Source organism: Ceratotherium simum, chromosome 6, assembly GCF_057802395.1.
Source record: "Ceratotherium simum simum isolate JZ-2026a chromosome 6, ASM5780239v1, whole genome shotgun sequence".
Taxonomy (NCBI): Eukaryota; Metazoa; Chordata; class Mammalia; order Perissodactyla; family Rhinocerotidae; genus Ceratotherium; species Ceratotherium simum.
In genome coordinates, this window is record NC_141905.1 from 87067014 (window position 1) to 87091920 (window position 24907).

General features: G+C 47.3%; 1 protein-coding gene across 5 annotated transcripts in view; it reads left to right on the forward strand.

Annotated features, from left to right (window-relative positions):
- MGMT (O-6-methylguanine-DNA methyltransferase) overlaps positions 1–24907 on the forward strand; it is a 307254-nt gene that overhangs the window by 60625 nt on the left and 221722 nt on the right. For all 5 annotated transcript variants that reach the window (XM_087432865.1, XM_004438867.3, XM_087432867.1 and 2 more), the window contains exon 2: positions 12298–12434. In XM_087432865.1, coding sequence (XP_087288991.1) covers positions 12298–12434 — 137 coding nt within the window. The remainder of the gene's footprint in view (positions 1–12297; positions 12435–24907) is intronic.

Here is a 24907-nt window from a genome sequence, read left to right on the forward strand (position 1 = left end):
GGGAGCTGGTCTTTGGCTGACAGAGTGACATCTTTGTTCTTAAAGAATATTTTATCCTTCACGAAGTACTCAAACTTTTTATTTCAGTGAGTTGCCAAAAAAGGCGTGAAGCAGAGTAACCTGAGCACACAACGCCTTGGAGCACCACTTCCCGGTCGGTGGCCCCAAGTACCTCTCAGAGCGAGGGCAGCTCCTGAGGGTCTGGGAGCCCCGCAACTGGGAAACCTATTTGAAGTCTCCTCGTTTACCTTAACAAAATTGTGGTTTTTCCCATTTTATCCCTGTTTTCCTCCACGAAATTAATTAGCTGGGACATGCGTAGTGTTTAGCCTGTGGTTGTGCTGCGCCGGCCCACTCCTGCGTACCCTGTGGGCGCACACTCAGGTGTGGGCATGCTTCTGACACCGGGACCTTCCATTTCCTGGGAAGTCTGTAGATATGACTCTGGTCTACAGTGGCACAGTTAGGAGGCAGGCTTTTTATGGAAGCTTTTAAAGAAATAGGTGATAGTTACTAACAAGCTTTCAAAAAGACCTTTATAGGCCTTACTGCAGTGTTCTGATACCACGCACTCGTTTTTGGCTAGATCCAGAGATATTTTAGATAAACACTTGGAATGGATATGTGAGTAGTTATCACCTGGAAGTATTTTTCAGAAGTGCTTGAAGTTCCAGGAGATTTCAGGAGCAGTTCGTTAAACTGTACACACTGTATAAGGTTTTTGTGCTTTTCTCTCTCTGTATCTGTTTACACACAGGCAACAGTTGGTATTCTAACTGCTCCTCAGCGAGCTACTGTGTGACTGCACCGATTCAGACCAGGGTTGGAGCTCCAGGACAGAAAGCAGTTACCTTCCTGCATCACTCATGCTTAGTTTGATAATATGAACAAAAACGAAAAGTTTGGAAAGGAAAGCTGAGTTGTATTTTAAGCATAATTTTCAAACGTAGACACTGCCTGTTTTTATCTAGAAATGATTGTTTTGAAGACCGGTGAACAGATTTCCTCAGATGTCCTTCTATGTCTCAGCCCTGACGGGCAGGCACTTGCACGTCTGTCGTATAATGTGCTGCGTGGAGGGCACCCTTTAGACGACTTGTGAATGCTGAGCGCTTTAAATAAGACGCGCCTGTGTGCAGGGCTGCCAGGGCCCGTGCTCCATCCTGGCCCTGCCTCCCCGGGGCACATCGTTAATCAGGAAGGTGCTCTGTCATGCAGGGCAGCCTCCAGTGAGAGTCATAAAGAAGGCCCACGTCGTGTTCCCGCCAGATCCCAGATCCTGGACACCTATGTGGAAGCTCAGAACATGAGCAGAACACAGTATTTATGGGATTCCCGTACAAGCAATCTTTTAATTTGAAAGCCTAGTTATGTAATTCTAATGCAGAGTTTTTCCTCCATTTGTGTATGCATGTAGCTGGGTTCACAGAAATAGCAACAAACAAGGAAAATCATTTCCCTTACATGTCAGGGCCATGACAGGAGGCTTTGGAGTAATTCTTTTTTTAGGAATTGCTTTTTTAAACAATTTTTTAAAACAATAAACTTTGTTTTAGAGCAGTTTTAGGATCACAGCAAAATTGAGCTGAAGGTACAGAGATTTCCCATATACCACCCTGCCCCCCCATGCACAGCCTCCCCCACTATCAGCATTCCTCACTGGAGTGGCACATTTTTCCACAGTTGATATTAGGGTTCATTCTTGGTGTTGTACATTCTGTGGGTTTGGACAGATGTCTAGTGATGTATATCCACCCTTGTAGTATCATACAGAATCACTGCCCTAAACGTCCTCTGTGATCCCCTGTTCATCCCTCCCCCTCTCCCAACCCCTGGCAACCCCTGGTCTTTTGTTTTACTGTCTCCATAGTTTTGCCTTTCCCAGAATGTCATGGAGTTGGAATCTTGCAGTGTGTAGCCTTTTCAGATTGGCTTCTTTCACTTGGTAATATGTATTTAAGTTTCCTCCATGTCTTTTCATGGCTTGAGAGCTCATTTTTTGTTAGCACTGAATAACATTCCATTGTCTGGATGGACAATGGAATGTTTATCCGTTCATCTTCTTAAGGACATCTTGCTTGCTTCTGAGTTTTGGCAATTGTGAATAAAGCTGCTCTAAACATCATCTCCAAGTTTTTGTGTGGACATGGAGTATTATTTCGCACAACCTTTGGATCTGTTCTGAGTTTGACATACCAGCTAGCAGTGCTAGTGTTTTGTGTGGTAAAATCTCTTCTATCTACTTGAACCCGTTTTGGCTGTTAGAGCATAAGAAATTGAGCCATACTTGGGCTGTACTTTTGTTGAAAGCGACCCAGCAAAATTTGACTGGGGAGACCCAGCATAGGGCACGATGGGCTGGGTCTTAGCCGCTGACCTTGCCTTCTTCCCAGTTTTCCTTCCGGACTGTTAGACTTCGCGAGGAACAATCCCATCATGCATTTCCTCTCCGACCCTCCCACAGCCGGGTTTGTTTGTTTATTTCTGTGAGGAAGATCAGCCGTGAGCTAGCATCCATGCCAATCCTCCTCTTTTTCCTGAGGAAGACTGGCCCCAGGCTAACATCCGTGCCCATCTTCCTCCACTTTATATGGGATGCCGCCACAGCATGGCCGGACAAGCGGTGCCTGGGTGCGCGCCCAGGATCCGAACCCGGGCGCCAGCAGCGGGGCGTGCGCACTTAACCGCTGCGCCACGGGGCCGGCCCGCACAGCCAGGTTTATTATGAGGTGATAGGTATGAAGTATTTTCTCTCTTCTAGGGTTTTGACACGTGTGTTTTTTCTAATTAAGCTGTCCTCATGCCTGATTGTTAGGTGGGCCAATCTTGAGTGCTGAGGACAAAGGGTGCTTCCCTGATGCTTGTTTCTTATTCTCTGTTCAGCAGGGCGATTGCAGAATTAGTTTTCATTTCATACTGGTATTGTTGGTGTTATGAGGCAGCCAGACACGGCTGCTCCCCTCTCACGGTCCATCCTTGTGTCAGCCGAGCTCCCACTTCACACGTGCAGCTGTGGAAGCACCACGGCCCGGGTGACGGGGCTGCTCTGGGAAGGCTTGGAGCTCAGCCTGGGAGCCGAGTGCCCGCTGACTGTGGGTGGACTCCTTGGGCAGACAACAAAAGCAAAGATCTGGGTGCCTTGTTTGTGAACTGGTTATAAGAAGGCAGGCGATTTCTTCCTTGAGCCTCTTTCTGGGCATTTTCATTGATTAGGATACTGATACTGGAAATGGTTCAAGTGAATATAGGACTGCCAAGATGGTTCTGGAAGGACAGTTTTTAGACAGCTGTGGCTGGCCTGGAAAACTGCAGGTAATGGAGAAGGAAGACAGTTTCTGTCTCTGGGTTTCTTGCTTTTAATACAGTGGGAACCCAGCCTCTGGCACCAACTGCTTAATTCAGAACATTGTTATTTAAACGCCATTCACGTTAAAAGGGAGATGAAAGGAAATTCACTTCATTTTTTTCAGTGGTCTCCAAATAGGCATGAAAAATCAGTTTTCTTCTGCCACCAATTAATGTCAGCCACTCTTGTGGCTTTAGGTGGATGCCATGACGATGATGTAGGGAGCTGGCCCGTCAGGCTCTGCGGTGCTGCCAGGCTGTGGGTGGAGGCTTTGTGCTGCGTGAGAGTGGGGCGTGGGACACTGGCTGTTTAATCCCTGCATGGCCTAAATGCAGCCCACGGTGTAGGCCTCATGAAAGCCGGTTAGCAGACAGTACGTGGGTCCAGTTCTGCGGGAGGCTACGGGTCTCCGTGAAGACCAGCGGGTTTCAGTGTGTGAGCAGGCCCCTGCTGCTGCTGCTAGTAAGTAGTCAAAACTAGGTTGTTCGAGCCTCCACAGGACCATCTAGTGTAATTCCGAAACACCGAGACATTGGGTTTGGCAGGTTCGAAGCTGGTTGGTTTGGGTTTTGGTGATGGCACCGTTCCCTCTCCCTCTCCTGTGCTTCCCCCCACGGCCTGCTCCAGGGGAAGCCCTGTAGGTTCCAGGTGACCCCAGGGCTGCTGGGAAGAAAGGCCTGAGGGTCGTAGGACAGCCCTGTTTTATGCGACTGTAAACCTCGTGCTCAGGAGGAATAGATGGTTGGGTTTTTAAATTTTCCCTCCTCTTTCTGGCTTGGAAAGCTGCATAGCATACCCTTAGCTGGAGCCAAGTCTGTTCCTGAGCCCGAGGACCTGTGCACACCCGTAACCCTGTCCCTCGTGGATGTGGTCACATGTCCAAACAGCATGCCCTTTCTCTGTTCTTGACGTTCTTGGGGTCGTCAGTGTCACCGTTTGCCCTCCCACTCCCATCCCTGACTCTTGGCCCTCACCACTCCCGGAGCTGCCGCAGCAGGCTCCACTCAGACACGGGTCCTCTTCCTCCTGTGACCCAGGCCACTTTCTTCAGTTCCCCAAATGCCCTGTGCTCGCTCTAGCACCTGTCTGCCACAGTCTCTCCCCTCCTTTACCCCTCCCCCAGAAAACACCTACTTGCCCTCCTATGTTGGCACCTCCTCCAGGAAGCCTTCTTGGACTCCTCAGGCCATCAGACCCTCCAGCTACTGGTTCTCATTAATCCTGGAGTTCTTCCGAGTCCTTACTTGAGGTAGAATTGAGTCATTCATATAATTAGCTCATTCTTTCAACAAGTATTTCCTGAGCACCTACAATGTTGGGGCACCATTTTAAGTTCTGGCATATAGCGGTAGATCAGTTAGGACTAGTCCAGGTTGAAGAAAACAGGAATTCCTCCTCAGAACACTGGCTTGAAACAAACAGGGCTTTCTTGCTCTCACACGAGTAGCAGTCTGGTGGTAGACGGCACTGGTGTGGTCGTGGCTCACAGGGTAAGGGCCAGGGGCTCTCTGGTCTCTTGGCCTTTCCCTCATGTTCACCAGATGGTTGCCACAGCTCCAGGCATCACATCTGCCACATCAAGGAAGGAAGACAGGGGAGGAGACGGTGCCAGCTACATATGATTTTTTTTTTTTTTTTTTTTTTTTTAGTAAAACAAGAACTTTCAGCAGACTTCTACTTACTCATTGGCCAGAGTTGTCACATAACATTTGCTACCTGTATTGGAGCTTATGTTCTAGTGAAGGCAACACAGAGCAAATAAACACAATACACCTAATGTAATTTCATGTGACATAAGAGTTAGAAAGGGAAAGAAGGGAGGGAAGAGGTGGACTATTTTGGTAGGGTTTCTCTGAGAAGGTGACATTTGAGGGGTATGAGTTAGGTGACAGAGGCCACTGTGCAGAAACATGAGGGAGAGGCGTTTCAGGGAGCATGAGCAGTAGGTGCAAAGGTCCTGAGGCAAGAGTGACACTCATGTTTGAGCAGCAGCAGGAGTAGTGTGATTCAGGGTCCTGGTCAGAGACAAGGTCGGCAGGAAGGGAGGGTGCCATCGTGCTGGGGCTGTTCAGGTCTGTATGTAGGGACTTGATTCTCATTGTGACGGGAACAAGGAGATATGATCTGATTTGCTTTCAAATGTCTTCATTTTATACAACTCCCCCCCTTTTTTTTTTTGTGAGGAAGATTAGCCCTGAGCTAACATCTGTTGCCAATCCTACTCTTTTTGCTGTGGAAGACTGGCCGTGGGCTAACATCCATGCCCATCTTCCTCTATTCTGTATATGGCACGCCGCCACAGCATGGCTTGATAAACGGTGCATAGGTCCACCCCTGGGATCTGAACCCACAAACCCCGGGCCACCAAAACGGAGCACACGAACTTAACCGGTGTGCCACTGAGCCGGCCCCTACTACCCTTTTTTTAACTCAAAAAATTTTCATACCTTGGAGTTTGTATTTTACTCAGGAAAGTGTTAACAGTCCTTTGTTTTACAGGCAGCAGATTATGAGACAATGACAAATGTAGGACATTTGCGATCATTGTTTGTCCTTTGTCACGTTGGATTTTAACAATTTTTTCTGCTTGTGAAAAGAACTCAAGTTTACTGTAGAAAACTCAGAAAATGCTGGTAACAAGAAATATTTTAAATTGTCCTACTCTATCTATATTGATTTTTTAAAATCAGCTTTTATTTTGGAATACTTTTAGATTTATTGAAAGTTTTTGCAAAGATGACTCAGCGTGATTTGGTTTTTGGGTCGTTTCCCCTGGTAGACCGTACCGTCTTGGCCCAGTTTCCAGCGCCTCAGCCCAGTGGCTAATGCATGAGGGCGCTCGGGTATTTGTCCAACTTCTCTTCGTTGTTATTATTTGTTGCTCATTGTTAGTCTGCCTTCTGCCTCTGTGCCGGGGGAGTCCTCGTCATCCTCGGGGGATTGTTTCCACGGCCTCCTCGACCGCTCCCTCCCGCTGCTTCCGCCCATTCTCCGCATGGCTGCTGGAGGGAGGGAGCCTTCGAAAAGGCAAACCTGGCGGATTCTGCCTTGTTGAAAGCTCTGGTCTTCTCAGGGACAAGCCAGACTCCATGACCGGCCTGACGTGGGTGTGTTGTGGGGTCTGAGCTGGCCCCACACTGCTCTCTGGAGCCCGGGCCTCGCCACCGGCCTCCCAGGTCCCCGCTCCTCTGCCTGAGCTTCTTGCCTGGCCAGCTCCTTCCCAGCCGTCAGGTCTCTGTCTCGATGTCATCTTCTCCAAAAATCCTTGCCTGTCCCCTCTCCCCCACACTGTGGCCCTGCTCCCCCTTAGCGGCCGCCCTCCCTGCCTGGCAGTGGCCTCCCTGTGAGTCCTGCAAGGCCGCCGGGAGCCTGCTTGGCCCTGGACCTGGTGCTGGGCTGTGAATACTCTGGAGTTGCCGAGAGCCAGCGTCCTCCCTGGGCCTTGTCCCTGTCTTGGCTCGCTTCTTGGGGTCGAGCTCGTTCCTTCTCTGGCGAAGCTGGTGCAGATCCTGGCGGGACTTCATTGTTGGACCCCGATGGTGGGTTGGTCTCTGGAACATGGGGACGTCGCGGGGGTGGGTGTTGGTCAGGGTCTGTGGTACCCACGTGGCTTAGAACTCTGCCGGCTTCTTTGTGCCCCCGTCGATCGTGGCCAGCACCCTGTGCGTTTGGCCTTGTTCCCTTCCGGCGGTGCCTCCCGCCAGCCTGTGGTGGGACGCTCTGGCTCCCTGATGCATCGCCTGCTGTTGAAGCCTCACTCTTCTTCCCACCTGGTTTCTAACCTCTGTGGGTCCCTCCTGGCATCTGCGACACCCCCATCTAGTCTGCAGGCATCCCTGCACCCCTCTGCTGGCCTGCCGGCTCCGCGGGACTTGTAGCACACGTGTGCTGTAACACACTTGTATTTCAGCGCTGGGCTTCCCGTCAGCATGCACTGCCTGCAATGTGGAAGGGCCCAGGGCTCCTGTCCCGGGGCCACACTATCCATTACATGTCAGGACTCAGTATTCAGCTGATTGTCACTTTTGCCTGTGGAAGGACTCCGTGCCACGTGTCCTGGTTGTCTGTAGGAAAGAAGGTTGTGCGCAGGTTTCTGTGGAGTCTCAAATTCCATTTCGGGCAGGGTTGATATAAAATTGTGTTAAAATTACTCCACTTTTCTTTTTTGGCAAAGTAGTAGTCGGTGGGTTATGATGATTATCTTTGGCTAGCAGTGGTTCTGCTAATGGGCTTAAAAACCCAGAGGCACTAGTGAAAGTACAGCCCAGCCAGGCCGTGTCCAGAAGGAGCTGGGCTGTGGGTACCAGGCCTAGTCTCGGGGGACGTGGTTCCAGCAGATCCTCACAGTCAGGGAAGGTGAAGTGGGGTTTGATTTCAATCCTGTTTAACCGATAGGGAAATCTGAGGAGCTCACTTTCTCAGACTTCGCACAGCTCAGTGAACAGCTGGGTGGATATGGCCGGAAGTGGCATATGCCGCTCAGTCAGGACTCAGTCAGGTTTTGAGCTCGCCGGTTAGCCCCGTGATGGACTGACTGCCCTTTGTGGGTTCTTGGCGTGATTTGGATGGTCCTGCCCCTGCTTTGTGTTGATTGACTCAGGGTGATCTGTGACTTCAGGCGGCCGTGCAGGTCAGCGGAGCTGGTTCTTAATGCCATGAGCACAGTTGCACCTTGAACGTGAGTGTAGACCAGGCCGACCGGGGACAGTGCCACGTTGCTGGGTGTGCGGACATGCTGGTGCTGGTCAGGGGGCAGCATGGTGGGTTCAGCGGTGGGCAGGCTGAGCTTCAGAGTCCTATCGGTCCAGTTCACAAATGTGGGAGCTTGAGTGCTTGGGCGTTGTTTGGGTCAGAGCCCTTCCGGTCAGGCCACACCAGGGTTGGCTGGCAGCCCTTTCTCACTGCATCCCAGGCTGACAGCCTCCGAAGTTCAGCCGTCCTGCCTGTTGTTCAGAGCCCAGCTGCCGGGACGACGCTTGGTAATGTGCAAGGCCCTTCCCCCCGAGGAAGGAGCGGGCCTGAGCTCTCCAGAGACTGCTCCTCGCTCCCACATGGGGACTCTGACATGGGGACCCTCATGGCTCTGTGCCCTCAGCCACTTTCACTGCCCTACTGCTGACCTGCTCCCAGCTCTCCTCTGCACAGTCAGATGTGTCTTCCTCTCCATTCCTTGGAGAAGGGGTCAGGGTTCGGTGCATCCTGTGCAGGATGGAGGTCCTTTCCCCGGGGGCAGGAGTGCCTGGCCTACCCTGCCCATTCTCGCTGTCCCTGTGTTCTCCAGTTGGCCTCCCAGAATAGCTTGGTGAGTTTGGTGGAGTCAGTAGTAGTGTTCCTATTTTATTGATGAGAAGATTGAGGCCTGGGTAGGGGAGTGGACATCTAATGCTCAGTCCTTCTCCTGGCTGCGGCGGTTGTGCCAATCTGAATTTCTGCAGCAGTGCTGTGACCACGTCCTCCCTCGGGGGCTGACAGGAGCAAAGCCCTCCTCTCCTGGCAGCTGTCCCTTTGCCCCACTGCTTGGCACAGGCACATGCTGGCCTGGCCCTTGCGCTGGCTCTGGGCTCCTGTCTGGGCCTTGAATTGGGGCAAGTGACATGGAGGCTGGGCAGCAGGGAATTGACAGTGGCCGTAACATCCTGTTTCTAGGGTCATTAGTGGCAACAGTGCCCGCTGCGTGCCTGCTCCCTGGTTGTCCCCACAGATGTTTCCTGAGGCTCCATTTTGGCTGTGCTTGGACTGTGGCCAGTCTTGGTTCCTACAGTTTTCTGAGTCTGCTTCTCTAGCCTTCCCAGAAGTTCTGTGAGTTATGGAACAGCCTTTCAGTAAATTGCTTTTGTGCTTAAATTAGCCAGCATCAGTTTCTGATGCTTCCATTAGGAGCCCTGCCTGAGACGGGGGCTCATTGTGTTTCATGCTCCAGGTCTGAGGCCTGAGGCAGGGCTCCGGAGCCCGGATCTGCTGAGAAACAGTCTTCAGCCTGACGGAGGCCAGTGCTTCTGAGCAGGGGCTGGGTAGGAGACATGGTCCCTGGTGAACACATTTGTGAGAGCGAGGTAAACAGACGTAAGCTGATTTCTACTGCAGGACTGCTCGGAGCTTTTCACATGCTGACGTGCAGGGTGGGTTTCCCAGGAGGGGATAGGGCGACCAGGCTTCTCACTGTGCCCTCAGAACTGTTCTCTCAGTGGTCTTCTGGAACACACTTTGGGAAATGCTATGCTGGACTCTTGGCCTGGATGGTGGGCATGCTGATCATCTGGTTCACACATGTTTGATAAGCCCCTTACATGTGTGATATGCCTGCCTTCAGGGGGACCCTGACTCATGGCAGCAGCCTCCCTGCCCCAGCATCTACCAGCGGCTCAGCGTGATGGGAAGTGTCCACAGATGTGAGGGGTGGGGGACAGCAGTTGGTTCTGCTCCAAGAAATGAGGGATGGCCCTCGGGGCTGGGAGAAGGGGTGGCCATCTGCTTTTGAAGGGGGGTCAGGATTTTGATGCTGTTGGATACGATTTTGGGGAGGAGAGCGGAGCACTCTGGGTGACAAGACCAAAGGCCAAGGGCGTTTGGTTAAAATGTTGATTGTGGCAGGGATAACCATAATCCCAAGTCCTTCTGGGACTTTCCCGCTAATCTTGGTGCGGACCCTGCAATTGAGGTATCATATATCCTACAGAGAGGAGCACTTGTGGCTCAGAGTTTAGGTGTGACTTGCTCCAAGTGACAGGCCGTGGGTGGGGGCCCCTGTCTGCTCCTTCTGCCTCTCTGGCTGGTGTGATCCCTGCCCCGCGTGGTGAAGTGGAGAAGGTGGGAAGACTTGCGCCGTGTTTATCCCTCAGGCAGGGGGGAGCCGTGGAAAGTGGGACGTTCAAGGACTGTGATGTGTCAGAGCGTCTCTGATGTCAGGTGGACATCTGAGAAGGTTTCCCAGCAAAACCCTGTGTCCACTCACTGGGAACTGGAGAGGAGTCCATTCAGACCCCTGTCAATAGGCACAGAAAAGGGGATGTTGAACAGGGCGGCTCTGGAGCTGGGGGGCTTAGAATGGAACCTTGGGAGTGCGCTCACGCCTCGTGTGGTGTGGGAATGTGCTGGACCTCCTCAGGGGATAGAAATGTACCTCTCTCCTGTGGCTGCGGGAAGACAGAGGAGGGGATCAGTGTGGTGTTAGGAGCAGAGGAAGGCACAGAGAAGGGACAAGAACCTGGGGTGGGGTTGATGGAGGGTGGGTTGAGGTTTCTCAGTGAAGCAGACACCAGACTGCATGATGCTGGCTGGGCGGGCAGGGAGAGGACAGTCCAGCTGAGGGGACCATGGTGTCAAGGCCTAGAGACTCGAAGCTGTGCTGTATGTGAGGGGCGCCCATGGGCTTGGGGCTGCTGGATTTGGGGGTTGAAGTAGGAAGGGAGTGAGTGTGTGGACCTTGGAGGGCTGGCAGACCCTTTCTGTAGAGGGCCACATGGTAAGTGTTTCAGGGCCATGTTGTCCCTGTCACAGCTAATCAGCTCTGCCACTGGAGCTTGAAGGCAGCCACAGCCAGTATGCAGAGAAATGATCATGGCTGCGTCCCAGTAAAACTTTACAATAGCAGGTGGTGGGCTGGGCTCGGCCTGGGCTGCAGTTTGCTGACTGCTGTAGCCCCTTCACGTGGTCAGCAGTTGATCTGTTTTTCGGGGTCAGGGCATTTGGAGTGGGAGGAGCCCACGTGTAAGGGGGGCCCTGAGAAGTCCTTCCTCTTGTAGGTGAGAGTTGATGAGGGTCTCTGGGAGGACCTGGTGGAAATGAGAGAGCTGGAAATGGTAAGAGCGCATGCTTAATGAGCTGCAGGTGTGTGAGGGGGACAGGTGAGGGTGCTGAGAAGGAAGGAGAGTTCCTGGGGAAAATCCTGGTTTTGGGTGGGGGCAGGGATGGATGGTAGTGCCGTTCACTGAAATGCTGTAGAGAAGAGAATGTTTGCAGGGGTGCAGCTTGGACAAGTTCATTTGAGGTTCCTCTAGGACAGAGACGCAGAGACGACAAGTAAGGAGTCCGACTGGTGGTCAGGAGCTTGAGGGGAGGCCTCGCGTGGGGGAGGCTTCTGCTGTTCCAGTTGGTGGTTGTAGGCAGAGCTCCGGGAGTGGGGCGCTTCCTCTGGATGCTGGCAGGCCCCAAGAAGGAGTTCCGGGGAGAGGAGGAGACCGAGGGGCTCCCTCTCTTGATTTCCTGTCGTCTTGCCTCCCCGGGTCAGAGGGCGTTTTATAAAACGTCGGTTTGCCTGAACCCCATTGCTGGCTCTGCACAGCTGCTAGTGTGTCTGTTCTTTTCTGTGACCAAAATTAATATCTATTGCAATTAACATGGAAGGATACATCACAGGATAGCTTTTGTACATTTGTACGTTTCTTTGAATATAAATAAAATACATATGCTTCCCAAAACACAGGAGTTTTATTCCAACATGCGTATGCTTCTCTGACCACTCGCACACACGGGCCGCTGTGTAAGTGCTAGGTTGAATCTCAGTCCATTTCTGTAATTCATTTCATAATGCTTTATTTTTAAATGTTCTCTAGTCAAAATATCAAATGGCTTGTCTTCAATTTTCATTGAGAAAGTTGCCTGGTAATTTATTTTATTAAAGCAAGGTCAGCTTGGTTTTAGGTACTATTTAAACGGAGCTCTTACTTTAGCTTCCTTCAACTATGTGTCGATTGACGACAAATGAGAGAGTAGGGAGGTAGTACTTTAAGGAAGTAAAAGGAGAATGTACTGTGCTCTAGGTAATTATGGTAATATTCTGTCTTCAAAGTAACTAGAGTGTAAAAATGACACATTATTGATTAAATTCCAAGCACGGGGAAAAAACTTTGGAAGATGTTTTATGTCTTAAATAACTGGTGCTTCTGTTGTGCTTTAAAAGTGACCAAACTTTCACATATACTTTATTTGCTTTAAAATTTTTTTCTCTTTAGGTACTTGGGAGAATGGACAAAGTCTGTGAGATGAAATACAAAATGATGTACAGCCCTCTGGGGAAGATCGAGATCTCTGGTTGTGAGCAGGGCCTGCATGGGATTAAGCTGCACGGCAGGAAGAGCCCCGACACTGAGTGAGTGAGAGTCCTTGACACCCCTGTGTGGTGTCTGTGCAAAGCAACAGAAAGAACTAGTACAGTTTCTGCTTGTTTTCTGTTGATCACAGGGTAACACGTAGACGTACGCTACCAGTGACAGAAATTAGCATCCCTCTAAAATGGTCGTGCCGAGACTTCCCACTGTCGGCCTCTGTGCTTGCTGCCCAGGAGTCCCCCACCTTCCATTAGCCCCAGGGACGTAACCTTTGATTAGTAGCTCCAAGGCATTTCATTATTGTATACACTTACAAAGGAGTTGATCATGAGCATTCAACAAATGTGAGGTGGGAATGTCTCTGGAAATTTAGTGACAGGGAGATGCTAGCCTTATCTTGATTTTTAAATCAGGACCAGTTCATCAAAGTCTGCCAGGTGAGTTTTGTCCTAAAGTCCTGGAACTGCTTCATCAGGAGCTCTCCGGGCCTCTTAGAGGTGTTGTCGGACTGTCGGTGTGTGTGCAGCTGAGAAGGGGGATAAAATTCCCTTATTAGCGTGACATTAGGGCATTGCCAAGTCTAACAGGACACAGATTCTCTCTTTTTTTGAACCATCTCAACTGTATTTCTCTAATTGTAAAAACATGAAAAATTTAAGCACTCCTCAATGTTTTGTCCTGAAATGTAACATTTAATTTCCTCCATTCATTGATTGTGAGTAGTTGTATTAAAATTGCAGTTCTCGTTATTTCTGACAGAAGAGGAAAAAAACACCCACTCCTATGCTCAGTGTTCGTCTTAACTGGCTAATAAACACAATGGCAAGACCATTGGATAAAGAAAATACATAAGAAACATAAAAATTGATTTTAATGGACCCCTGTCAGAGACAGCCATAATGAGCACAAGTGCAGTAATAAATACCAGTTTTCGCCTCCACGTCGAGACTTTTCCTGTAGAGCTGCATGTTACAATCAATAGTCTTTTTTAAGGCCAAAAAATAAGCAAACCTTTGAACTGTATGAATACACTCTTCTCTAGTTCTATGAGAACCATCTGGCTGTAGTCTTTAGAAATCGCAGGCACCAAATAATTTATAGGGGAAAATGTCATTTTGTCTTTTAGCATGTTCAGTTGCACAATAAATCATGGAAATTATGTGTTGAATTTTTTTTTGTTTAAAAAAAGTGAATTTAGGGAAGAAAAGTGAAAAAAAAAGCATTATGAGAGATGTTTAGTTAAATGCCCATTATAGATTATGAGAACAGAGTGAAGGTGAGGCTTAATTTTGAGTTTCTACTTTCTGAATCAGATTAGGATTAGATTCAGCTGTGAAAAACACAGTCCTCCAAATCATGGCTTCAATAAAACACAGCTGATTTCTCATGAAAAAGCACATAGATAAGCATGGAGGCTGGGTCTGCTGGCTTGATGGTCATTGGAAATTTGGCCGCCTTCCAGCTTTCCTCGCATCTCCAGGCTGTGGCCCTTGTCCTGTGCTGCAGGCCAGCCTTTGGGGCCCGAGCTGTCAGGCTCCCATTCCAAACAGTAGATAGAGGAGAAAGGAGGGAATGCCACCTCCCTTTCCAGAAGCGGCGTCTGACATTTTCATCTCCTTGGCTAGAACTGTCACATGACCACACCTAGCTGGAAGATGTGGTATGTTGTCAAATGTTGGCTAAAATTAGGGATTCTGTGTGTAAGGAAGAAGTGGGAAATGGATTTTGTGGGGGCAACCAGCAGTCTCTGTTTTTGTGCATATATGGTTAATTTTTGGAAGGGACGCTTAAAAGTTACAGAATAGCATAAAATTACCTGTCTGAATTCTCAGAATTAGCAATTTTTATCTTTTCACTTAAATTGAGTTAAAAGTTACAATGAAGTTCAGATTTTAAGTGTACAATGAGTTTTGATAAATGTGTACAATTGTATAACCATCAACCGAAACCAACATACAGAATGCTCCAGAAAGTTCCTTTGCACTCCCTTTTGGTCAATCCCCACTCCCTCTTGGCAGCCACTGTTCTGATTTCTATCATGATGGATTAATTTTGCTAGTTCTTGAATTTTGTGTAAATGGAGCCTTACAACATACACTCTTTTTTGTATTGAATTCTTCTGTTCATGAGGGTCACCCATGCTCTGTGCATCAGTAAGTAGTTCATTCTTGGTGTTGAGTCGTTTATTGTATGAACACACCACAATTTGTTTATCCGTTCTCCTGTTGATGGACATTGGAGTTGTCAAGTTTTTGGCTGCCCTGTGTAAAACTGCTGTGAATATTTGTGTTCAAGCCTCTTTGTGGACATACGTTTTCATTTCTCTTGAGTAAATTTCTAAGGGTGGAATTGCTGGATTGCATGGCAAATGTATGTTTAACCTTATAAGAAATTGCCAAAACTTTTCCCAAAGTTGAACCATTTTACATTTCCACCAGCAGTATATGCGAGTTTCAGTTGCTCTGCCCTCTCACCAGGCTTGGTGTGTTAGTTTTTACAGTTTTGGCTGTTCTGGTGGGTATGAAGTGTTACTTCATTTTGCTTTCTTAGCCCTTTCTTGATGACTTATTTTGGACATCTTGTTGACCATTTCATTGTGAAACGTCTACACAAGTCTTCTGCCCATTTTTAATTGGTGTCATCTTGTTTTTTATCATCTATTTGTGGTTCTGGTTACAAGTTGTTTATGAGATATATGTATTGTGATTATTTTCACGTAGTTGGAGGATTGTGTTTTTATTTTTCTGATAGTGTCTTTTAATGAGTAGAAGTTCTTTTGAGGAAGTCCTACTTAATGTTTTCTTTATGTTTAGCATTTTTTGTGTCTGTAAGAAATATTTGCCTACGGTAATTTCATAAATATATTTTCCTACAAATTCTTTTAAAAGCTTTATAATTTTAGCCTTTTATGTTTAGATGTTTAGACACATGATCCGTCATCTTGCATTATCTTGTTGTGAGATACTCAATTTTTTCCAGAGTTACTTAGTTTCAGCATCATTTGGGGAAAAAAAAAATGCCTTTCTTCATCAAATTCTCTTGGTACCTTTGTCAAATTGACATGTGTGGGTCAGACATGTCTGGACACTCTTGTTAAAGTGATATCCATCTATTCTATGCTAGAACCATGCTGGCTTAATTATGTAGCTTTACGATAAGTCTTGAATTAAGGTAATGTGAGTCTTCCACTTTTTTTTTTTTCAATTAAAAATTTGTTTTGGCTTCCAGGTCTTTTAATTTTCAGCATTACTTTTAGAATCAAGGTGTCAGTTTCTGCAAAAATGCTGATTTGGGTTTTGATTGGGAGTTCATTGAATCTATGTATCAACTTTAGAGGGTTGACATCTTTTTAATATTGAATTTTCTAGTTTATGACTGGTTTATCTCTGCATTTGTTTAGGTTCTCTTTAATTATTCCTAGCAGTGTTTTGTAGTTTCCTGCATAGAGATCTTACGTGTCTTTTGTAAATCTGATTTCTAAATATTTTGAAGGTATTCTAAATCAGTTTAAAACTTTTTGGGCCAGTGGACTAGTGGTGAAGTTCGGCGTGCTCCGCTTCAGTGGCCCGGGTTCAGTTCCTGTGCCCGGACCTAGAACACTTGTCTGTCAGTGGCTGTGCTGTGGTGGTGGCTCACATACAAAAGGAGGAAGATTGGCAGTGGATGTTAGCTCAGGGAGAATCTTCCTCAGCAAAACACAAACAAAAAAACCATTTTTTTTACTTTTACATTATTGCTGCTGGTATGTAACAGTTGATTTTTGTGTTGATCTTATATTCTGCCATCTACTAAATTCACTTATTAGTTCTGGGAACTGTTTTGCAGATTCTTTAGGATTTTCTGTATAGAAAATCATGTCTATGACTAAAGACAATTTGCTTCTATCTGATCTTCGTGCCTTTTATTTCTGTTTTCTTCTTGCCGCTCTGACTAGAAGCTCCAGCGTGATGTTGAGTGAAAGTCGTGACCTTGGGCCTCTTCCCTTGTTCTGGGTGTGGGGGAAGCCCCCAGGATCTCACGAGTCAGTGATACCACCTCCATTCGGTTTCACAGGCATCCTTTCTCAGACTGAGGGTGTTTCCTCAGTCTGTTGAATTTTCTCAAGTGGTTTTTATACATGTGTCAACAATCATGTTTTTCTTTTAATGTGGTGAAACAAATTAACTTTAAGATTTTAAACCAATCTTGAAATGCTGGACTACATCACTTCACTCATGATATGCTATCTTTTTTTTTTCTTTTTGCATATTACTGGTTTAAATTTGCTATTTTGTTTAGGGTTTATGTGTTCAAGTTCATGAGGAATGTTAATCTATAATTTTTTGTAATGTCTTTGTCGGGTTTTGGCATTCAGGTTGGTCGGACTACGTGAAGCGAGTTTGGAAGTATTCTCTCTTCTGTTTTCCGAAAGAGTCGTGTGTGGGATTAGTAGGACTTCTTCCTCAAGTCGTGGATAAAGTCATGTTTGATGTTTTTTGTATAGAAAGGCTTCTGATTAGAATTCCTTTTGTCTAACAGAATTAGGTGCTGCGCTCACCCACCTCGAGGGCATCTCTCCTTGACGTGGCTCTGTGCAGGTGGAGGCCTTTGTGCCCTCCGAGGCTGTGTCCTCTGGCTCTGCTGATGGACAGTAGCCCAGGGGATTTTGAGCAGACCATCCTTAAGGCTCTAGGCCCTGTTCTCACCCTCCTTCTTGCGCACTGTGAGTCTCGGGATCTTTATGTCCCCTAAAGCCATGCTGCTTTTGTAAACTGGAAGCTGGCCACTGATGTCTGTCCTCAGTGACATTCGTCTACATTCTGCACACAGTATGATTCCTGTTCCCACGTTACTTCATTGCCTGTACAGATGGCTGCAGAGTCACCATTGGTTTCTTTTTGTACAGGCTATGTCACTCACCTTTCTTTCCCTAGAAATGTTTGAGTGAAGAATATCAATTTGGAAAGTGGTATAATAGTCTCAATTTTATAACTTCCTGCCAATATTAAGTTCCCACTAACAACTGTCATATTCGGGAATAATAGGCTTGCTTTTCCAAGAGCTTGACTGATTTCTCCCCACACCGTCTTCATGTGGCTGCAGAGCTTTGACCTCATCATTATTCCCTGAATGTCTAAAATCTAACGAGAATGGCCATAGAATATGTTTATTTTTCTAATGTTATTTTGGGGCTTGTTTAGTTTTCCATAAAGTTGATTGTATTTGATTACTTGGAAAATGGACTGTACAACCCTGAGTCATACGATGTTATGAAAATAGTGGTAGGACTTTTGGATCTAGGATGCTAGAGGAAAACGGGAAGTGCCTTGTCTTTCACTTATCAAAGATTTGCCTTTGTTTTTCATCCTTTTGTGCTTTCCATATAAACATTTTTAGAAAAATACAGGAATGCAATACTGAAAAAGCATATATAGTCCAACCAAACTAAACCATTGTAAAACTTTATGTGTTTTGAAAAATTTAAAAATGTGTGCGGCTGTTTTCTACTTGATAGGAATATGTGGTACCCTAGTGGGGGTGGCTCATTTACAGTCTGTGCATTTCTGCCTCCTGGCATCTTGCCTCCGCCAGCTCTGGTGTTGAGGCTGGGTGGGAGCGTGTAGGTTAGGCCTTGGCCGTCTTGAGGACTTGGATGACTGGCCGGCTGGACAGGGCCTCCTGTCACCGGGTCAACGGGTGTGGGCCTGGACCCTTTGGGAGGTGAGAGAATGTTACTGCAGGGCCTCCATGCTGTGCCTTGGAAGGGGGTTGTCCACCCCACTGGATGCACTGTCAGTTTTCACCCTTCAAATGTGCCAAAGTCATTGCTCCGTTGAAAGAATGAGGGTACTTGGAGGTCTTCATGAGTCGGACTCATGAAGTCACGTCGGCTCTCTCAGTTTGAACGCATAGTGACTGATGATTTCTGCCTGTGTTTGCTTCTTTCCTGGTAATTTTTAAATATTTTAAGTAACTAAGTGGACCATCAAGACAACATGAGGGTGTCCAGGGCCTGCTTGGGGATGGTGACCCCTATTCTGGGCTGCACCTGCCACCTGCTCTCCCACCTGGTAAGGCCTCTGTGTGGGTCCGTCTGACGACTGCTAGTGTGAGAGAGTTCCTGAGGGTCTGCATGTCATAAAAACCTTCCTGGGAAATTCATAAATTCATTCTCTTTGACAGCTTGGGAAATTTTAATACAGATACTTGCAGCACTTACTTTATTATAATTTATCTCTCAAGGAAGAGAAGAAACTGTTCTTAAGGGTGAAAACTTGAAGACGCGCTCCAACTAAGAATAACATCCCAAACACGCTCTGTAGGATTTCACCTGCAGCAAGTTTTGTTGTCTCATTGCTTTTCTTCAGTGGCTTGAAATAATGATTTGTGTTGTATGTGCTTAAAAAAGTAATTATTGTATTTTACAGAGTGGTTCCTTGAGGAGGTCTCTTGAGTCAAATAAGCATGTTTCTGTGAGGAAAACTTGCCAAGCTCTCTTTGGCTTTATAGAAATCGTCTGTTTTTTAAAACACGTGCTTGAATGCGCTGGTAAGCCTGGAATGCCTCATTCTTGCCTCCACTTGGCTCTTCAATTCCAAGTCCACGAGGCCTATCAGCATCGAAGCTCCTCACCTCCCGGGTCCTGGCGTAGCAGGGTAAATTATCAGCAGTGTGTAGGGAGTTACTCTCATGACTTACGTTATCAGTAACACAAACTGCATACACTTCACCATGAACATTTATAGTGCCCTGTCCTTTAGAAGTGAGACAGTGGCCTCGTCTTTCAGGTGGATGGCTAAACAGACAAGACAGGAAGCCAGGATGTTTCTTTTCAGTCACAGATTCTCATGAAGAATTCCCTTGTTACCATGAATGGGAGGGTCTGGTCCACGGGTGCCACAGTGCTGTGTGTGGGGCCTGCAGAGTTGTTAGTGCAGCACTGTAAGGTTGCAGCTCTTGAGTGTGAGTAAAATAAGCAACATAGATGCCTTCAGGTAAACTCGCGGTGTGAAAACAGTTGTGTGACGGGAGACTGGCCCTGCGTATTGTGTCTTCTGGGTCGTCAGTAACGCGGGATTACTGTGTTCCCTCGTGATTGCGCAGGGAGATGACAGGGGACAGAGACCCCTCTGCCTGATGTGCAGAGTGTGTCCTCACCGCAGGGTAGAACTGCATAACTGCAGAAAGGTGTGCCATGTTTTATCGTGAAGCTGTTGTGTGTTTCTGATCCAGAAAATGCACCATGCATGGCATCACTAGCCTTTGTCTTCTTTGACTTCTTTTCTTTCAAGTTTCTTTGAGAGCCTATTTCATTGGCTCATTGCTTACCTGGATTAGGGTGGGAGGTGGTAGCAGGCAGTTGGGCAGTTTTTAAGCAGATATCACTGAGACTTAAAATCTTTATGTTCTGGATGCATCTAAGAAAAAGTGACATAAGTTTCATTTCTGTCAGTTTTATTACTGTGGTGCAGTGAGACAGAAATGGCAAAGCTTGCATGCCTATGTCCATGAGTCAGAAGCAAGCTGGTTCATTTAATATTAAGTCTGCCAGGATCCTCTTGGAAGGAAGAAAAGAACAGTGAATGACAGCTACAAATATGTGGGTTCAAAATATGAGCCAAACTGTCAGAGTAAAGAGTTTTTTTTGAAAGTGTCCAACATTTGGAGTGTAAGAGCGCTTGAGAGTAAAAGAGGTAATTTGACTAACTTCAAGCAGAGGAAGGTGGGTGTTTTGCCTCTGTGGCATGTTAAAATAAAAATCCTTAAATCCCCTGCTCTGAACGAGACCTGTCCTTCTGGAGGCGTTGGACCTCAGCTCTGATCATGCCTGCTTTTGAAAGGATGGCAGCACTCCCAGAGAAACGGCTCTCCTGTCTCCTTTATGCTGCCACAGAAAGCCTTTCCCTTTCTGCATAAGGAGGAGATGTGGACCGTGACCCAGTTGGCCCAGTTAAGAGTCACACTGTGTGCTGTGCAGCCCCGTGGAGGGCAGGTGCCCCCAAGGCCGCCCACGCAGTGTAGGCTCTCACGAGTTGTAACCAGCACCTGAGTTTACTCGGACCTTAGGGGAAATCGTTTCCTGGTTAAGATCCTTGGACTCTTCCAGATTCTTCAGACAGGACTGTCACCCTAAAGAAAGGGCCTAGTGTGTGTCGACCCCCTGGAGGCTCACGGGGTCTGTACTGTGTGCGCTCGTGCAGAGTCCCATCCAGGATTTGTGGTGTGCCAGGGCCATTTCTGGTGGAATTGGCCAAGACCACAGTGCCCCTCCTCCATGTGCCTCTGGAGTCACTCTGTCCGTGCTGCCATGTGGTGGACGGGCCTGTTACAGACGGGGCCCTCCTGCTGCCTCCCTGCTGAATCGGGCTCTGTAGTTTTGTGCCTTCACCCCATGTCACCATGCCTTCTTGCTGGTCCTTCTTGCCAGCCTCTTGCAGTCCTTGCCCCACTCCACTTTTCTTCTTCTAATTAGCTCTGGTCTAGAAAATTGGTTAACAGTCTTGTTCAAATTGTGCGAAGAATGAGGCTAAATAAACTGCTGTGAGGAAAAGCAGAGTGGAGGTTATGACAGTGGTGTAACGTCTTGGAGGCTATTTCTGTTTTCTTCCAGAGCTTTTTCGCAGAAGAGGCTGGTTGTCGGGAGTCAGACGGACGCCGGGTGAGTGGGGGCTTGGGAAGGGCCTGGCACCTGTTGAGCACACCTGCTCCGTCGCGGCGGGCCTTGGGCGAGGAGCTGTGTGCCCGTCACAGCACGTAATCCTGGGACGCCTCCCTGAAGGTGGTGTTCTGATGCCGCTGCATCCACAGGAGTGGAGGGGACAGGGAAGGCTGGTTGCAGGGGCCCGGAGGAGGACCTGGGGGTTTAGTGATGTAGACATGGGGTCACTTTGTGCTGCGTGCCTGAACAAGAATGTCTTTAGAATGCTCACCAGTTCACGTCTAACTTGGGAATTCAGGCTCAAAACTCACTATTGTGGGAGAAGAAGGATACAAGGATCTGCCTTACATATGTCGCCCGTGTAAAGTTAGGGAATGTTCACGTGCACATGCTGGTATTTAAAGCTTGTCAGATGACATGTCCATTTTATAGGGGAGAAGGCGGAGGCCACACAGGGAGGCTGGTAGCTGGTAGCTGGTAGCTGCAGCTCAGTCACTTCTTTGGACTCCCTCCTCTGAGCCAGTGCTGTGCCTCACGACTGCCTCCCTCTCCTTTTGTGAAAACACAGCTTCATCTAAGTTGGTATTTAAGTAATGATATCTAATTTGTAACTGTAACTGTATCTGATAATGGTATCTAAGGCCATTGGTAAACATTTCTCATTTTGCCATTGGATTTTGATTTCCAGAATGCTTTTTTATTCATATATCTTTAATATTTTCTGGTATTCAAACTCTGTTACTAGGGCATAATTTTCATTTTTGTTTTAAAAATGTTAATATCATTTAAGCTGTAAACTCTCAAAATATACTTGGTTTGTTAAATTTATTTCCTTTAAAATTGTATCAGTAATTAGATCAGCTCCTTGATATTAATGTACAGGGATAGCTCTTGCATGCTGATCAGTTCAGAATTTAAATTGAGTTAAAGGTTAAATGAGTTTAATTTTTGAATTGAACTGAAGCATTGTCTTGTGTCAGATTCACCTAGAATTTTTATTTCCAGTTGCTGTATCAGTGACAGAAGTGGGTCTTTTTGGGATAAAAAGATTGAATAAATTTAGGATTAAGTTAGATTCACTTGTTTATTCACTCATTCTCTAACCATGTGAGTGCTGGCTGTGTGACAGGCCCTGTGCCTTGGGCACAGGCATTGAGGACGATGTAGAAATGAGTGGGACAGCCCCATCTGTGTGGAGCCCACACCCAGCACAGGAGACAGGCCTGAGTGGACAGTGAGATGTAGTGTCTTGTTGTGTCCCTTGACAGAGGGGTGTGCATGAGCACGTGTGGATCGTTCAGATGGTCAAGACAAGGGGTGGTGTGGGCCTGAGCCCAGGGCACCGGGGATAGAACCGAGTGGGAGTAAGTGAGCTGGGACATTGTTTGGCAATAGAACCCGTAGGACTTGGCATCTGCTGGGATGTGGGGAGCGTGGCAGAAGGAGGTGTGTTGCGATGATGCGGGCCCTAGCTTGGGTAATTGACTGAGTGGTATTGCTAGCTCTCAGGGCTTTAGGGTACTGAGAAGCCAAGAGAAGAAAAGAAGGATTGGGGAATAGTTGAACAGGGGAATTGGTCAAGAGGAAGCACCAAAGAAAATTGAATTAAAGCAAAGAGAAAAGAGCAAGGAGAGAATGGAGGCTAGGAGGCCCAGGATGGAGTGAGTTGGGCATTGTGTTGAAATTCCTTTAGGGCATCTGCTACCGTGGTATCAGACGTATAGCACTGACTTCTGGGGGACGTATAGCACTGACTTCAAGTTTTATTCACGCTCTAAAATGAGAATTCCTTGGCACCTCCATCTTTGTTGAGACCAACATGCTGCACTTAATTTTTTTTGCAGCTTTGACGCTTGGAGGCCAGCTAACTGGTGTGTGTTCACCATATGTCTGAAGTAGAAATGGCTACATCTGAAAACCAAATGAACCAAACACAGCATGGATGGGCCCTGCCTCTGTCATCCAGGGTGTCCCAGCACAGACACAGAGAACCAAACTGATTCCTGTTCACGCCAAATGCCCCGCCTTCTGGGTTAGTTCTTGGAGCTTTGTGTTGGGGGTGGGGTGGGATAGGAGGGAGAGAAAGTCTTCCCCAGAAACAGTTCATCTCATTTGAGATTCCACAGTTTTCTTCTGTTTAGGAAACTTATTCAGGTTGCTTCTGGCTTGGGCCACACTCACAGTCACCACTCCAGGCAGTAGAGAGAGGAGCTCCAGGCTCCTCTCTGCAGAGTCCTTCTGCTGACCTGTATTGGCTGCTTCGGTGCTTTGTACCCTCTTCTTGTACCAGGTCTTCTCCAGTTCTCTCGGTGTTCCTCCAAGAGCCCCAGCGTGTCTGTTACTGAGCATTTCCGTGACACCCCAGACGCTCTTTCGCTTGATCTGGTCTACACACACGCATATACACAGATATTTAAATAAAGAGGCTTACATACTTTGTTAAGTCTCTCTGCAGATTCAGAATGGTTCCATGGAAGAACATTGGTCCTTCTGGACTGGCATTTGCGTTAATTTTCGGCATCCATTTGCAGGATGCAGATGTGTATTGTGTGTTGGGGGGCTTATGGTTTTCTTGCTGTGATTGTTTCTGATGGAATCCATGTTATTAACTTTAAAGCTGCTTTTCCTGTGCCTTCTTCCAGAAAGTTGCCCCCACCACCACCCCTCTGTGGCCAGCACAGGTGAAGCATTTAGAAAATGCTCTCTCTCTCCAGCTTCCTTCACGTGACCCTGGGGAGTATTCGTCGTTTCTCAACCATCAGCTGAAACCTCCAGCTGGTGAAGCAAATGTCCTTCTCCTTCTGTAGATGTCTTTAGACAGAACCTGTGTTGGTAGGGTGGGGCTGGAAAATTCCTGGGCTGAGAATACAGCTTTGGGATGCGATATTTCTTCTTGTTCTCAAGAAGCTGATGTGTTGTTGGGAAGCCGTCCCTCTTCAACTGAGTGTTGGGGCGAGGTCACCAGGCGAGGAGTTTCCACATGCGGAATATGCACATTCCAAGCGGAGTTTTCTGCCAGGGTGTTTAGACAAGCTAAAAATGGAATATAAACAATTCTAGAAGGATGCAATTATGAGGAAAAACATTTTAAGACTTAACCCGTTACACTAGGAGAATATAAGCTTCGGCGTATGCTGATTCTGTACTTTGTTCATTCCTCAAATAGAAAAATGTCCTTGTGTCTAGTCCGTGTATGTGGGTGTTTATGTAGGTACACACACATCCGTATATTATAAGTGCATTCTAGACAATTCTGTTCTGCTGCTTTAATGTTCCTTCCACTAACAATACATGCTTCTAAAACCAGGGGTAAAGAAATTGTTGTTCCGAATTACTACAGATACCCCAAAATAGCATCCCCCAAATAGTGGTTTTCTTCCTTTCTAAAAATCATCTGGAAAAATATGTAGCTTTTTCTGATCTTTATTTTATCCAGTTCAGGGCTCTGTTAGGAAGAGTTATTGTATAACTGAGCACTGCTTTTATTAAAAAGAACTGGGCACTTATTTCCTTCAAAGTTTCCAGTGTGTTTAAATCTTCTCTAGGTAAACAAAACTTTTATTGAAAATAATATTTTGAGAGTGACACCTTTCTCACCACAAGTGGTGCTGAAAGCCCTCTGTTATCTGCTGGTCCTGCACGGAGCTTGGTCTTACGTGCAGCTCCCCGGTGGCTGTGGGGCTGTGTGGGATGCTGGGGGCCAGGCAGGTGGGACTGGACAGAGGAAAGGGGCATCAGTCCCTCTTCCAGCTCTCAGGAGTGGTAGGGGCAGATGGGGATCCAGCATGGACACAAGCAAGTGTGGTGCCTGTCAGGCGGAGGAGTCTGGGGTCGCAGTGCTGTGGCATTGTTTGAGGGAAGAGTTACAGAAATATT